At 42.9% G+C, this 12,741-nt stretch overlaps 1 protein-coding gene across 11 annotated transcripts in view; it reads right to left on the bottom strand.

Annotated features, from left to right (window-relative positions):
• lpin1b (lipin 1b) overlaps positions 1-12,741 on the bottom strand; it is a 71,518-nt gene that overhangs the window by 8,153 nt on the left and 50,624 nt on the right. For all 11 annotated transcript variants that reach the window (XR_012396086.1, XR_012396087.1, XR_012396093.1 and 8 more), the window contains 8 exons: positions 5,640-5,732; positions 5,482-5,537; positions 4,892-5,027; positions 1,347-1,495; positions 1,103-1,189; positions 867-1,019; positions 604-718; positions 365-468 (listed from right to left, as the gene is read on the bottom strand). Coding sequence is in view for 3 of the 11 variants with exons in the window: in XM_021468702.3 (XP_021324377.2) it covers positions 365-468; positions 604-718; positions 867-1,019; positions 1,103-1,189; positions 1,347-1,495; positions 4,892-5,027; positions 5,482-5,537; positions 5,640-5,732 (893 nt within the window). In the remaining 8 variants the exon portion in view is untranslated. The remainder of the gene's footprint in view (positions 1-364; positions 469-603; positions 719-866; positions 1,020-1,102; positions 1,190-1,346; positions 1,496-4,891; positions 5,028-5,481; positions 5,538-5,639; positions 5,733-12,741) is intronic.

The raw sequence follows: 12,741 nt of genomic DNA, 5'->3' as shown, positions 1-12,741 counted from the left end.
AAACTAGCCTAGAGCACCGTCTGCTGTTCAAAACTAGCCTAGAGCTCCATCTGCTGTTCAAAACTAGCTCAAAGCATCGTCTGATGTTCAAAACTAGCCTAGAGCACCATCCGCTGTTCAAAACTAGCCTAGAGCACCGTCTGCTGTTCAAGACTAGCCTAGAGCTCCATCTGCTGTTCAAAACTAGCTCAAAGCACTGTCTGATGTTCAAAACTAGCCTGGAGTTCCGTTATCTGTTTAAGACTAGACTAGAGCGGCATAAGCTGTTCAAGACTCGCTTAGAGCAATATCTGCTGTTCAAAACTAGCCCAGAGCACCATCCCCTGTTCACAACTTCCTACTGGTCAGTAGTTCAAAAACTCACGATGAGATGTTGGTCTTGGCGTGTTCCTGGATCAGTTCTCCTTTGGGATTGACAGTGAAGATTCTGTTTAAGGGGACACCAACCTCCTTATAGGACAACACATCCTACAGACACACCAAACAGTCAGATTACAAAACCACACAGGCATCTTCATTATCTATGCAAACTATTATGACTGATTAGTTAGCTGGTTTTTATTTTTACTGACTAATAATGATATTCTCTGAGTGTTCACTTACGGTGTCTCTGTTCCCGAACGCTGCGTAAAAGGGCTCAGTGTTTGGGAGGAACAGATTCCTAATGTCTGTCAAACATGCCACCTTAAACTTCTCTGGCCTCTTCTCAATCACCTCCCTGCAAAAAAACAGCGCTAACCACTGAGCCACCGTGTCGCCCAACATGTCATGTTTAATTTCCTATTTCTTTGTAAATATTTATTACTTGCAATAGTCATTTCAGAGTGAACCGATTTGTTTTTCAGCATGTTTATCTGTTTATTCACCTGTGCAGTGCTGAAAACAGGCTGCTGGGACTCAGTAAAACAGGTCCCTGTGGTAACATGGTTCCTCTCTCATTGACCCAGTGCAGATAACCTCGAGTCATGTCTGCCATACCGATAGCCCTCGCAGAACAGTACAGAAACTTATAGCCATTCCTGTGAAACACAAACATAGCAGTTCACTCTTCATCCTGCTCATGGATCAGAGAATCAGAGAAAATGCATGTGTCCACTCTTACTGGCTGACGTTATGATACAGATGTGCGATGCCCTGATGGGTCCAGTCTTTACCCAGTGTGGGCAGAATGTGGCCCAGTTTATCTGACCTGCAATAGAAGAACATTAATGTTATACATATGACAGAATGTTCATTTTTGGATGAACTATCCCTTTAAGACTTGTATACTGATGTGAACACCATGAAAACTTTCAATTTGACTTCAGGTGGACTTTAAGTGTCTGATTATGTTTACTCTTTTGCACCTGGTGATTGTGCCGTCGATGTCTGATATGATGATTTTGTCATCCCAGTTCCACAGGTAGATGGTTCCCTCGCAGCGGCACGTGCCCTGATACTGAGTCGTCACGCTAAACACCACGTCATTAGCACCGTCCTTTAGTTGCAGACTGACCTACAGCACACAATAACACACAATCAGACACAGTACACACTGATACAAACTGTGCTTTTCAAGAGTTCACACTTAGCTCATGACTTTCAAAAGCTCATTTGGCATGCTGTCCCGGGAGAGCGCCCTGAGCTCAAGGCATTCCTCGAGTCCAGGGCTCCCTCCCTTTGTGGGGCGAAGGGAGATTGAGCTCAGGGCGATTTTAAAACTCCCCAGCAGCTAGCCGAGGGGAACTTCCTGAGAGTGAGACGACTAGGAAAAGAAACTTAGGTTTAAGAGGTCTATGATGAAGAGAAAAATTATTTATTTATTTATTTATTTATTTATTATTTTTCTTTTTTTTCTGCGTGCTAGCGCCAAGCAGAGATACCAGAAGCTCAGTAGGGAGCCGGAGCTATTGGTATTGCTGCTGGGCCGCCGAGCTACCTATTTTGGATAAAGGTGGAAGAGGGGGCAGGAGGGGGGATTCTTCAAGACGAAGATAGTTGTAAGTGGAAAAGAAGGAGATATATATAGGAACTAGGGATCCTTGATTGAAGGATCGTGATTAGCTAATATGAGCTGGTTTAATCATGAGTACGTACTCCTCTCAAAATTAGTTTAATAAATTAAACTTCACTTTGTTAAATATAGTTGAAACCAGAAGTTTACATATACTCTTAAAAAAGGAACATAACCATTTAAAAAAAAATGTCTGATGGTAAATCATACTAAACGTTTACTATTTTAGGTCCGTTAGGATTACCTGAATGAATAATATTTGCTAAATGCCAGAATAATAAGAGAATCTTTTTAGAGAATTTTAAATAATTTCTAGACAGTCCAAAGTTTACTTAAATTTTCTTGGTATTTTTTTTAGATTTGCTTTTAAACTGTTTAACTTTGGTCAAATGTTTTGGGTATCCTTCCACAAGCTTCTCACAATAGTTTGAAGAAATTTTGGCCCATTCCTCCTGACAGAATTGGTGTAACTGAGTCAGATTTGTTGGCTGTCTTGCACGCACAAGCTTTTTTCAACTCTCCCCACAAATTTTCAGTAGGATTGAGCTCAGGGCTTTGTGATGGCCACTCCAAAATCTTCACTCTGTTGTTCTTACAGCACATTTTAACTTATTTGGCAGTATGCTTAGGGTCATGGTCTGTTTAAAAGATCCATTTGTGGCCAAGTTTTAATTTCCTGGCCGATATCTTGAGATGTTGCTTCAGTATTTCTACAGAATATTCTTTCTTCATGATGCCATCTATGCTGTGAAGTGGACCAGTTCCACCTGCAGCATAACAGCCCTACAACATGATGCTGCCGCCCCCATACTTCACAGTTATGATGGTGTTCCTAGTCTTGTAAGCTTTCCCCTTTGTTCTCCAAATGTAACACTGGTCATTATGGCCAAACAGTTCAATCTTAGTTCCATCAGACCACAGGACATGTCTCCAAAAATTTGTCTTTTTCCCAGTGCAATTTAGCAAATTGTAATCTGGCTTTTTTGTTGATTCTGCCTTGTTGATTTTCCCATGTTGTCACAAAAGGAAGCAGTGTGTTTGAGGTTTTCCTTAAATACTTTTCCAAAGTTGTGCCTCCAGTTAACTCAAATGTTGTCAATTTGCCAATCAGAAGCTTCTAAAACCTTGACACCATCTGAGCTTTTTCAGCTTAGATGGTGTCTGATCTAATCTAATAAGAATAATCTTATTTTATGTAAACTTGACTTTCAAGTTATTGCAATTTCTCTAAAAATATCTCTCTCATTATTTTGCTATTAAGCAGAACAGAAACACATCTGTTAATCCTAACTTACCTAAAAGAGAAAAAGTTTAGTCACATTAACGTCTGGATTTTTTAAAAATGGTTATGTGCTTTTTCATGCTGTGTTTGTAAACTTCTGGTTTCAACTGTAGATGCAAGGCTTACAGTCATTTGAAATGTGTGGCAACGCAATTCGCTTAATACTCTGCAGCTATTTTGGGGGTTTCCGCCTGGATTTTCCTACCCAAATTAAAAAGCTTCCCATATCCATATACAGGTGTAACTCCAAAATCAACTGATATCATTTCACAAGTTTGTTTTAAAAGTTGTCTGTGTTCTAATGAAGTCAGTCACTAAAAAAGTGGTGTTTTTTGATGTTTTTTTTTTCACAAATGCAATTTTGGAAGTGTATAACCCTGTGTGCTTCAGCCCCCTGTAGACAATCGTGTTTGTTTTTATGTCAGCAAACAAAGAAAGAAAGACATTTGACTCCTAATCTATGCCAGAGTTATTCTACACCAGCAGAAGGGAGGTGTAATACTGTTATTTTATATAATTTCTGCCTAATTAATTTTTTAAGTCTCCCCATATCTCCATACAGTGGCATAAAACTCATTAAACAGAAAGTGTCACTGAACAGAAAAACCTTTGAAATTACGTAACATACTGCTGAACGTGATAAATATGATTGTATATGTTTTATGCCTATGTTTGAGCCACCTAAATACTAGGCTCTTAAAAAACACCTGTCCAACTGCTTGTTAACGCAAATTTCTAATCAGCCAATCAAACGGCAGCAACTCAATGCATTTAGGCATGTATGATCAAGACGATCTGCTGCAGTTTAAACTGAGCATCAGAATGGGGAAGAAAGTTGATTTAAGTCACTTTGTACGTGGCCTGGTTGTTGGTGCCAGACGGGCTGGTCTGAGTATTTCAGAAACTGCTGAAATTTTCTTGGCACATTTTGGTCCCATTAGTACCAATTGAGCATCGCATCAACGCCACAGCCTGAGTGTTGTTGTTGACCATGTCCATCCCTTTATCGCCACAGTGTACCCATCTTCTGATGGCTACCTCAAGCAGGATAACGCACCATGTCATAAAGCGTGAATCATCTCAGACTGGTTTCTTGAACATGACGATATTCACTGTACTCAAATGGCCTCCCCAGTCACCAGATCTAAATCCAATAGAGCACCTTTGGGATGTGGTGGAATGAGAGATTCGCATCATGGATGTGCAGCTTACAAATCTGCAGCAACTGCATGATGTTATCATGTCAATATAGATCTTAATCTCTGAGCAATATTTCCAGTATCTTGTTGAATCTATGCCATGAAGAATTAAGGCAGTACTGAAGGCAAAAGGGGGTCCAAACCGGTACTAGGGGTACCTAATAAAGTGACCGGTGAATGCATGTGTTTATTTAGATATCACTATTCAAAAATCTAAGAGTTCAAAAAAAATGTAAAAGTGCAGGGCATATTAATAATCAGAAATAAAGGTTTGATATATTTACAGTTGGTTATTGGCTATTGTCAAAACTATACCTGTGCAACATAAAAATGGTTTTGTGGCCCAGGGTCACATTTTTCACCTGAGGTCTATTTATAATGTTAGTTTAAGGTTTTTTTTTAAATCAGTACACTCACAAGTTGTTCAGAAGAGAGGCGGAGAGTTTTCTGATAGGTCACGCCGCCTCCTAAAGGGGCGGAGTCTATGGTCACAGCGGCAGGTGTTTGTTTAGCAGATAAATCTTCATCACTAGAGGAGGACTCTTCTTTTCTCCTGTAAACAAGCATTCAGTCAAAGTTAAGAAGGATTACAGACTATAATTTACAATAATTTAATGCATAATTGGGACAACACGGTGGCTCAGTGGTTAGCACTGTTGCCTCACAGCAAAAAGGTTGCTGGTTCAAGTCTCGGCTGGGTCAGTTAGCATTTCTGTGTGGAGTTTGCATGTTCTCCGCGATTTAGCATGGGTTTCCTCCGGGTTTCGGTTTCCCCTACAGTCCAAACACATGCGCTATAGGTGTATTGAATAAACTTAATTGGCTGTAGTGTATGAGAGTGAATGAGAGTGTATGGATGTTTTCCAGTGCTGGGTTGCAGCTAGAAGAGCATTCATTGTGTAAAACATATGCTGGAATAGTTGGCGATTCATTCCGCTGTGGCAACCTCTGATGAATAAAGGGACTAAGCCGTAGGAAAATAAATGATGCATAATTGAGATCTGAACCTATTTTTGATGTTCTCGTCTCCTGCAGCACAGGCTGACCCTCCTGAGGTTAAATCCTGCAAACAGAATGAACTTTAAATTAGAAAACCTCACTGTCAAAAATCATCCAGTGCGTAATTTAAAACAAACGTTATGATGATGTGAACAAGTTTAAGTACCTGCTTGGAACTGCTTGTTCTTCCTCGCCATGAAAACCACCATCTTCCTCGGTTTCTAGGCATCTTTTCCTTCGTAAGTCTCTCTACGGTGGCCTGTGAGGGACATGCGCAGAGGTGTAATGCTTAAAAAATGAAAAACTATTAAATGAACTCAGTAGGAATCGAAGACATGCTGGACTTTCATGCATTAAGAAGGACTTAGAAACTAGTGCAACGAACTGAAGAAGCAACGAAATGAAGCATGCGGCAAAAGACAAACTCCAGCACGGAACACACATGACTGAACCCCGAAAACTGAAACACACACAGAGGGGAGTGATGGGACAAGAGAACAGATGGAAAAATGGGATCACAGCGTTATCACTGCAGGTTAAATTACATATGTGACGCTGGACCACAAAAGTAGTCTGTTTTTTATTCAAACCAGTTGAAACCAGTGGAAAAAACACTGTTATACAGCATTATAAGTGAAGTTTATGTATAAACAAATTTCGAGAGGATCACGTGCTTATGATTGCTAGCAGCTGACCCGCATTATCCAATTCACTACTATCCAATCAGATGACTCCTAAACTACTATAAATACCCTGGGGTTTATTCCATTGCTATCTTCGTTTTGAAGAGGCAGCTTCACCGTAGCTAGCTCCGTTGAAGAACCTACTCTAAACCAGCATGGACAACCAAAGCATCTACCAGCTATCACCTACCAGCTATCACCTACCAGCTACAATCTACCAGCTACCATCTACAAATTACCAGCTATAATCTACAAGCTACTAGCTATAATTTACAAGCTACAATCTACAGCAGCAACAACAACTGCAGCAACAACAACTGCAGCAACAACAACTGCAGCAACAACAACTACTACTTCAAAACAACTCCAACAATTGCATCAACGACTTCAACAAACATCAAACCTTCTACTTCAACGCATCTGCTGTGTCTTCAACCCTATTCTCCAGCAAATGACAGCCAAAAACTCCAAAGCCATTGCAATGAAACTGAACCATTACCTTTTTCCTAGCGGTGCACATGCTATGCACATGAAGGGAAGCTTTGCAAAATAACTTTACCAAACATTTAGACTAAAACATTTATAAATCTTTTGAATAACAAGACTAGTGTAAACAATGATTTTAACTAAAGATACTTGCCTCTTGCCCGTCCACTGATCCATAACATTTAACAGCTTGTTTGCTGGAATGTTCAGCAAGCAACAGCTCAAGTCATAAACAATGGTGAACTTGATCAACAAAATGGCCGCCGGGCTTTTTCACCTTTGGCACGCTTGACTGGCTCTCCTTTAAGCCAATAGCTGTAAGGAGAAGCGTCACCACCCAATAAGCTCTCTGGAAAAGGTCCTGCCCTCTCTCTTGACTCTGTTGCAAGTCTTATGAATGAATTTGGACCAGACAAGCTTGTGAATGAAGTTAAGATCTCAACAAATGTTATTCATGGATTAAAGTAAAGCCAATTACTAACATTCCATTCACAGTTTTACTAAGTGGTGACATCGCCCTCGAAGTCTTATAGAGTTCAGAGTTTGATGTTAGCAAAAAAAAAAAAAAAATAATAATAAATAAATAAAAAAAATAATAATAATAATAAAATAAAAATTTATACACAGAGCACTGGGGTCCAATTACACTAGACCAGTGACTCATTTATTCATACACTAGTGTCTTATGTAAGCTTATAATGGCAAGTCAGTTGGATGTGAAACAGCAACAAACAACTTCCTGATTGGCTGCTATGAATAGGAGGACATTTCTGACAACGGATCTTCAATAAACACTTCCAGGACCACCAGACAAACCATACCCCTTATCCTCAGCTCTCCTTCCAGTTGCCATTCTGTGGGGGGATGAATGCTCACCTCTACCATCCTTGCACGTAGCGACATCAAGCTATCAGACCATGCATTAATAAAAAGACCATGACATTTGGCTGCAGAACCTGACCCTCATCCAACCCATTACATTTTATATGCTCTTCAAATACAATCACACTCTACATAAAGGATGCATTTCCACTCCCATAGCTCACATCCACGATGCCATATTTCTCAAATTGCTTGAATTGCATTGTCACCCTGATACTAACTTCTGATTTCTGATTTCAGATCTAACCCAAGGATCTAACCCGGGCGTTTCAGCTCTCCCTTCCTTAACCTTATTCTGCTCCAATCTACAATCTGCGACTACCGAACCTGCAACAGTGAATTCGTTAATCAAAAAGAATCCATAATAAACTCATGATAGTACTATTCTTGCCCCACTGTTCAGCGTTCTTGTATTAGTCCCATTGACATTGCGACTTGAGAATTCTCTAGCAAAAACCCTTGATTATTGGTCTCCGCTCCTCACAATTCTATATTCCTAGCATTAACAGCACCATTCCATCAGACGAATACTCGCTGAATTATCATGATATAGACCAAGCAATTTCGCTCATCAGTTTAGCCGGCCGCAATGCTTGGCTTGCAAAAATCGACATTTCATCCGCCTTTAAAAATCATGCCAATTCACCCAGACTTCTGGCACCTTTTTGGCATTCATCTAGGCATCCCCCTCGCAGAGGAGAAACAGCCGGTCCCAGCACTTCCATAGAATTTCTGGGCATCAACTTAGATTCGAATAAATTTCAAGCATCCCTTCCCAAAGAAAAGATTGACCGTATAATCTCTTTATCTCAAAATTTCCTCGAGAAACCATCATGCACCAAACGCGAACTGCTATCTATTCTCGCGCATTTCAATTTCGCGATGCGCATAATTCCTCAAGGCCGCCCGTTTATTACTCACCTCCTTCAGCTCCTCCTCGGTCCCCGGTTTAGAAGATACCATATATCTTTCTAAACCCAGTCGCAATGAACGCAGCTTATGGATCTCCTTCCTTAAGCAATGGAACGGCTGTTCCTTTTTCTATAGCGACCTAATTTCTTCCCCGGTGGATATTAATTTATTCACTGACCCTGCCCCCTCAGTCGGGTTCGGCGGCTTTTACCAAGGTCACTGGTTTACTTCAACGTGGCCCCCGCAGATGCTCAGTCTACCCAGAAATCAGCAATCATCTGCGCTTTCGAACTCTACCCCATAGTCACAGCAGCGCTTTTATGGGTAGATGAATGGTCCGCCTCTAGCATTCTCGTTCATTGCGACAACGAAGCCACCGTTTATTGCATTAATAAAGGACGCTCGCACGCACTTCCAATTATGCCCTTATTAAGACGCCTCGTTTGGACGGCAGCCAAAAAGCAATTCATTATGACTGCTAGACATGTTCCAGTTTGCAAAAAATCAAATTGCTGATTCTCTCTCTCACTTTCTTTTCCAGAAATTTCGGCTCTTGGTACCGGAAGCAGACCAGCATCCAACACCTGTTCCACTCTATTCACAAATGATATTGCCATAAAACTTCCATATCCCTGATCCTTCACGCTGTCGCACCAAGGACCCTTGAGTCATATTCAGAAATGGCTATCACATCCAATTTCCGCAATACACCCCACTATATCTGTTCTAACACTGCTGAATGCTGAAACACTCGCCTTTTTCATTAAGCAAAGCAAAACAGATCAGACAAGCAAAGGGCATTTTATTTACATATTTAACATTTTTCCCCCACACAGCCATTCCAAACTCTCCTAGCCTTTCTCCATTCAAGGAAAGCAAAGGAGTCAGACCCACATGCCCCACTTTTTACTGATGACGCTAACCGTCCAGTAACCCGTTTTTGGTTTCAAAAACATCTGAAAGAAGTCCTTCGCCTTTCGGGCGTTCCCCCGAATTGTATTCCAGCATTCATTTAGAATTGGTGCAGCCACCACAGCAGCTCACAAAAGTCTATCCTCGCACCAAATCCAGACCCTAGGCCGCTGGTCCTCCGATGCCTTCAAAGCTTACATTCGCCTCAGCCGATCCCACCTCAAGACAGCCCAGCTAGCCCTAATCAGCTAAATTCCAAACTCCAACTAGGGGTACGAGCTCGACCCTAAGTAGGCTGGAGTATGTGTGTGCTTGTGTACGGGTGCGCATGGGAATGTGTGAGGTTGCTCGCGCAGATACAGCGTGCGTTTGCACACGTATACATGCTTATTTGCACGTGGATATGTATATGGGTGTGGGCGTACGTCTAGGTATGCATATGCACGTGCAAGCAAATGAGTATGTGAGCCCATGGGCATTACATGTTGTGCAGCTTGCATTTATGCTATCAACTTTCCTTTCAATCTGCTATGCTCCTTCTCTCACCATGCTCTGACCCCCGCAGGGGTCCAATCTGAGCTTCGACTCTCGCGAGTCACCCCTAGCCCATCCCCGGCCACCCCTTCACTACCACCTCCAGTAAGAGCCTGCACTACCCCCTCCCTCTTCCCGACTCTTACTGCCCCCCCCCCCCCCCCCCCATAGCTCTGACCCCCGCAGGGGTCGCGCTGAGCTTCGACTCTCGCAAGAGTCACCATTTGCGCCGCCCCACCCAGGCCATTAGAAATGGTATGTATGCGCATGTTATACGCATACATCCGATGTATACCTGTTCCGATGCGTGTGCATGCACATGCCGAAACAGGAATAGACGCACGTGCATGCTCACGCACGCAGGTTATTCCCTCTCTCCTTTTCTTCCTTTGGCGTCGAGTTCCTCCGCCCTCTCTTTTCTTCCTTTCTCATAGGCCATCAATCCTCAGCTCTAACTCCCGCAGGAGTGACTAAAACGAGCTTCGACTCTCGCAAGAGTCCCGCCCCGGCCACCCCCTGCTGCAGTCTCCACCACCCCCTCCCTTTCCCAGACTTCAGCAGGGGAAATGCCCACAGCAGCTCTGACCCCCGCAGGGGTCGCTCCGAGCTTCGACTCTCGCAAGAGTCAATCACCACCCATGCCCGGCCCTTACCATGTAATAATCATATATATTCATATATATTTATATATGCATATATACTTCTATATTCTCCTTTTCTTCTTTCTGGCATTGAGATTCTCCGCCTGGCAATTATTTGCCCCTTCTTTCTTCCTTACAGCGTGAGTGCTTCCGCTACTTTTACCCTTCTCTGATCTTCCCCCTTATCTCCTTACCCTCCTATTTCCTCAATTCTTTTCCAGCGTTGAGTTCTCCGCTAACTGTCTTTCTTTCAGCGTCACTCTTTCGCTATGTTCTTCCTTACGCATAGGCCCTCAATCCTCAGCTCTAGCCTCCGCAGGGGCGACTAAAACGAGCTTCAACTCCCGCCGGAGTTCAGGCCCTGGCCACCTCCCACCCTCTCATGCAAGAGTCTCCACCGCCCAAATCTTCCCGACTCTTGCTTGAGCAAACTAACCCCAGCTCCCACCCCCGCAGGGGTGTATATATTTGAGCCTTGACTCCCGCGGAGTCAATCCAGCCCTGCCCTCACCCCGCCTAGGCTCTAGCAGCCTACTTTGCTCTGCTCCCTTAGAAGCTTCTCTTCCTAAGCTATCAACACTATATCCAGCAGCCGGATATGGCTTGTTACACCTGCCTTTTTGGGGGGGCTCTTCAATACGCGGCTGCTGTCCCGAGCTATTCAAAGGCATTTTTGGGGAGTTCTCGAGATCTACCTGAGCTCAAACTCCCCTCCCGCTTTGCAACGGGAGGGAGTCCTGGGCTCGAGGATCTCATGAGCTCAGGGCTCTCTCCCGGGACAGCATGCCAAACAAGCTTATAATTAATCATCAGCTAAGTGTGAACTCTTGAAGTGAAGTTTATGTATAAACAAATTTCGAGAGGATCACGTGCTTATGATTGCTAGCAGCTGACCCGCATTATCCAATTCACTACTATCCAATCAGATGACTCCTAAACTACTATAAATACCCTGGGGTTTATTCCATTGCTATCTTCGTTTTGAAGAGTCCCCCCTTCCTCCCCTACGCCTCCTTCTTAGACGGGTGACACGGTGGCCCAGTGCCTAGCACTGTCGCCTCACAGCAAGAATGTCTCTGGTTCCTGGCTTTACCAAAACTAGCAGACATTTCTGTGCGGAGTTTTGCACTTCTCCCCGTGCTCACGTGGGTTTCCCCCGGGTTCCCCGGTTTCCTCCCACCGCCCAAAAACATGCAATTAAGCCAATTGAACAAGCCAAATTGTCAACATAGACACGCTCCTAGTTAGTAATTAGTTTCAAGAGCATTCACTTGCTACAGCAGGGGAGTTCTCGAGATCTACCTGAGCTCAAACTCCCCTCCCGCTTTGCAACGGGAGGGAGTCCTGGGCTCGAGGATCTCATGAGCTCAGGGCTCTCTCCCGGGACAGCATGCCAAACAAGCTTATAATTAATCATCAGCTAAGTGTGAACTCTTGAAATGATTTTTCTTTTATGCCAATAAACAAATATCAAACAATATAATCTTCTACGAAGACATTTTGTAAATCCCCTAGCGTAAATATGCATGATTAGTAAAATGCATTGCTAAGAACTTAATTCCTTTAAATTTAAACACTATTGAAGTATTTTGAATTCAAACAGTTCAGTATTTTTTCTCTCAGATACCAAAATTTCAAATATTGTATCTCCAAATAATGTCTTATCCTAACAAAGTATACATCAATGGACAATTGATTTATTCAGTCTTATTTAATCTCGGGTGGCAAGGAGGCTCAGTTGTTAGCACTGTCACCTCACAGCAAGAAAGTCACTGTGATCTAGTCGCGGCTGGGATTTCTTTGTGGAGTTTGCATGTTCTCCCCGTGTTGATGTGAGTTTCCTCTGGGTGCTCCGGTTTCACCCACAGTTCAAAGACATACGCTATTGGTGAATTGAATAAACTGAATTGGCCGTAGTGCATCAGTGTGAATGTGAGTTGCAGCTGTGGGTGTTTCCCAGTACTGAGTTGCAGCCAGAAGGGCAGTCGCTGTGTAAAACGTGCTGGATAAGTTGGCGGTTCCTTCCGCTCTGGTGACCCATGATGAAAAAAGATATTAGGCTGAAGGAAAAGGAATGAATGAATGTTCGATCTCATTTCCCAGTGATAGGTTAAGGCTGGAAAGGCATCCAGTGTGTAAAACATATGCTGGATAAGTTGGTGGTTCATTCCACTGTGGCGACCCCTGATAATCAGGAACTAAGCTGAAGGAAAATGAA

Source organism: Danio rerio, chromosome 20, assembly GCF_049306965.1.
Source record: "Danio rerio strain Tuebingen ecotype United States chromosome 20, GRCz12tu, whole genome shotgun sequence".
NCBI classification, from domain to species: domain Eukaryota; kingdom Metazoa; phylum Chordata; class Actinopteri; order Cypriniformes; family Danionidae; genus Danio; species Danio rerio.
The sequence above is the reverse complement of the archived record's forward strand: the minus strand, read 5'-3'. Positions and strand labels throughout refer to the sequence as shown.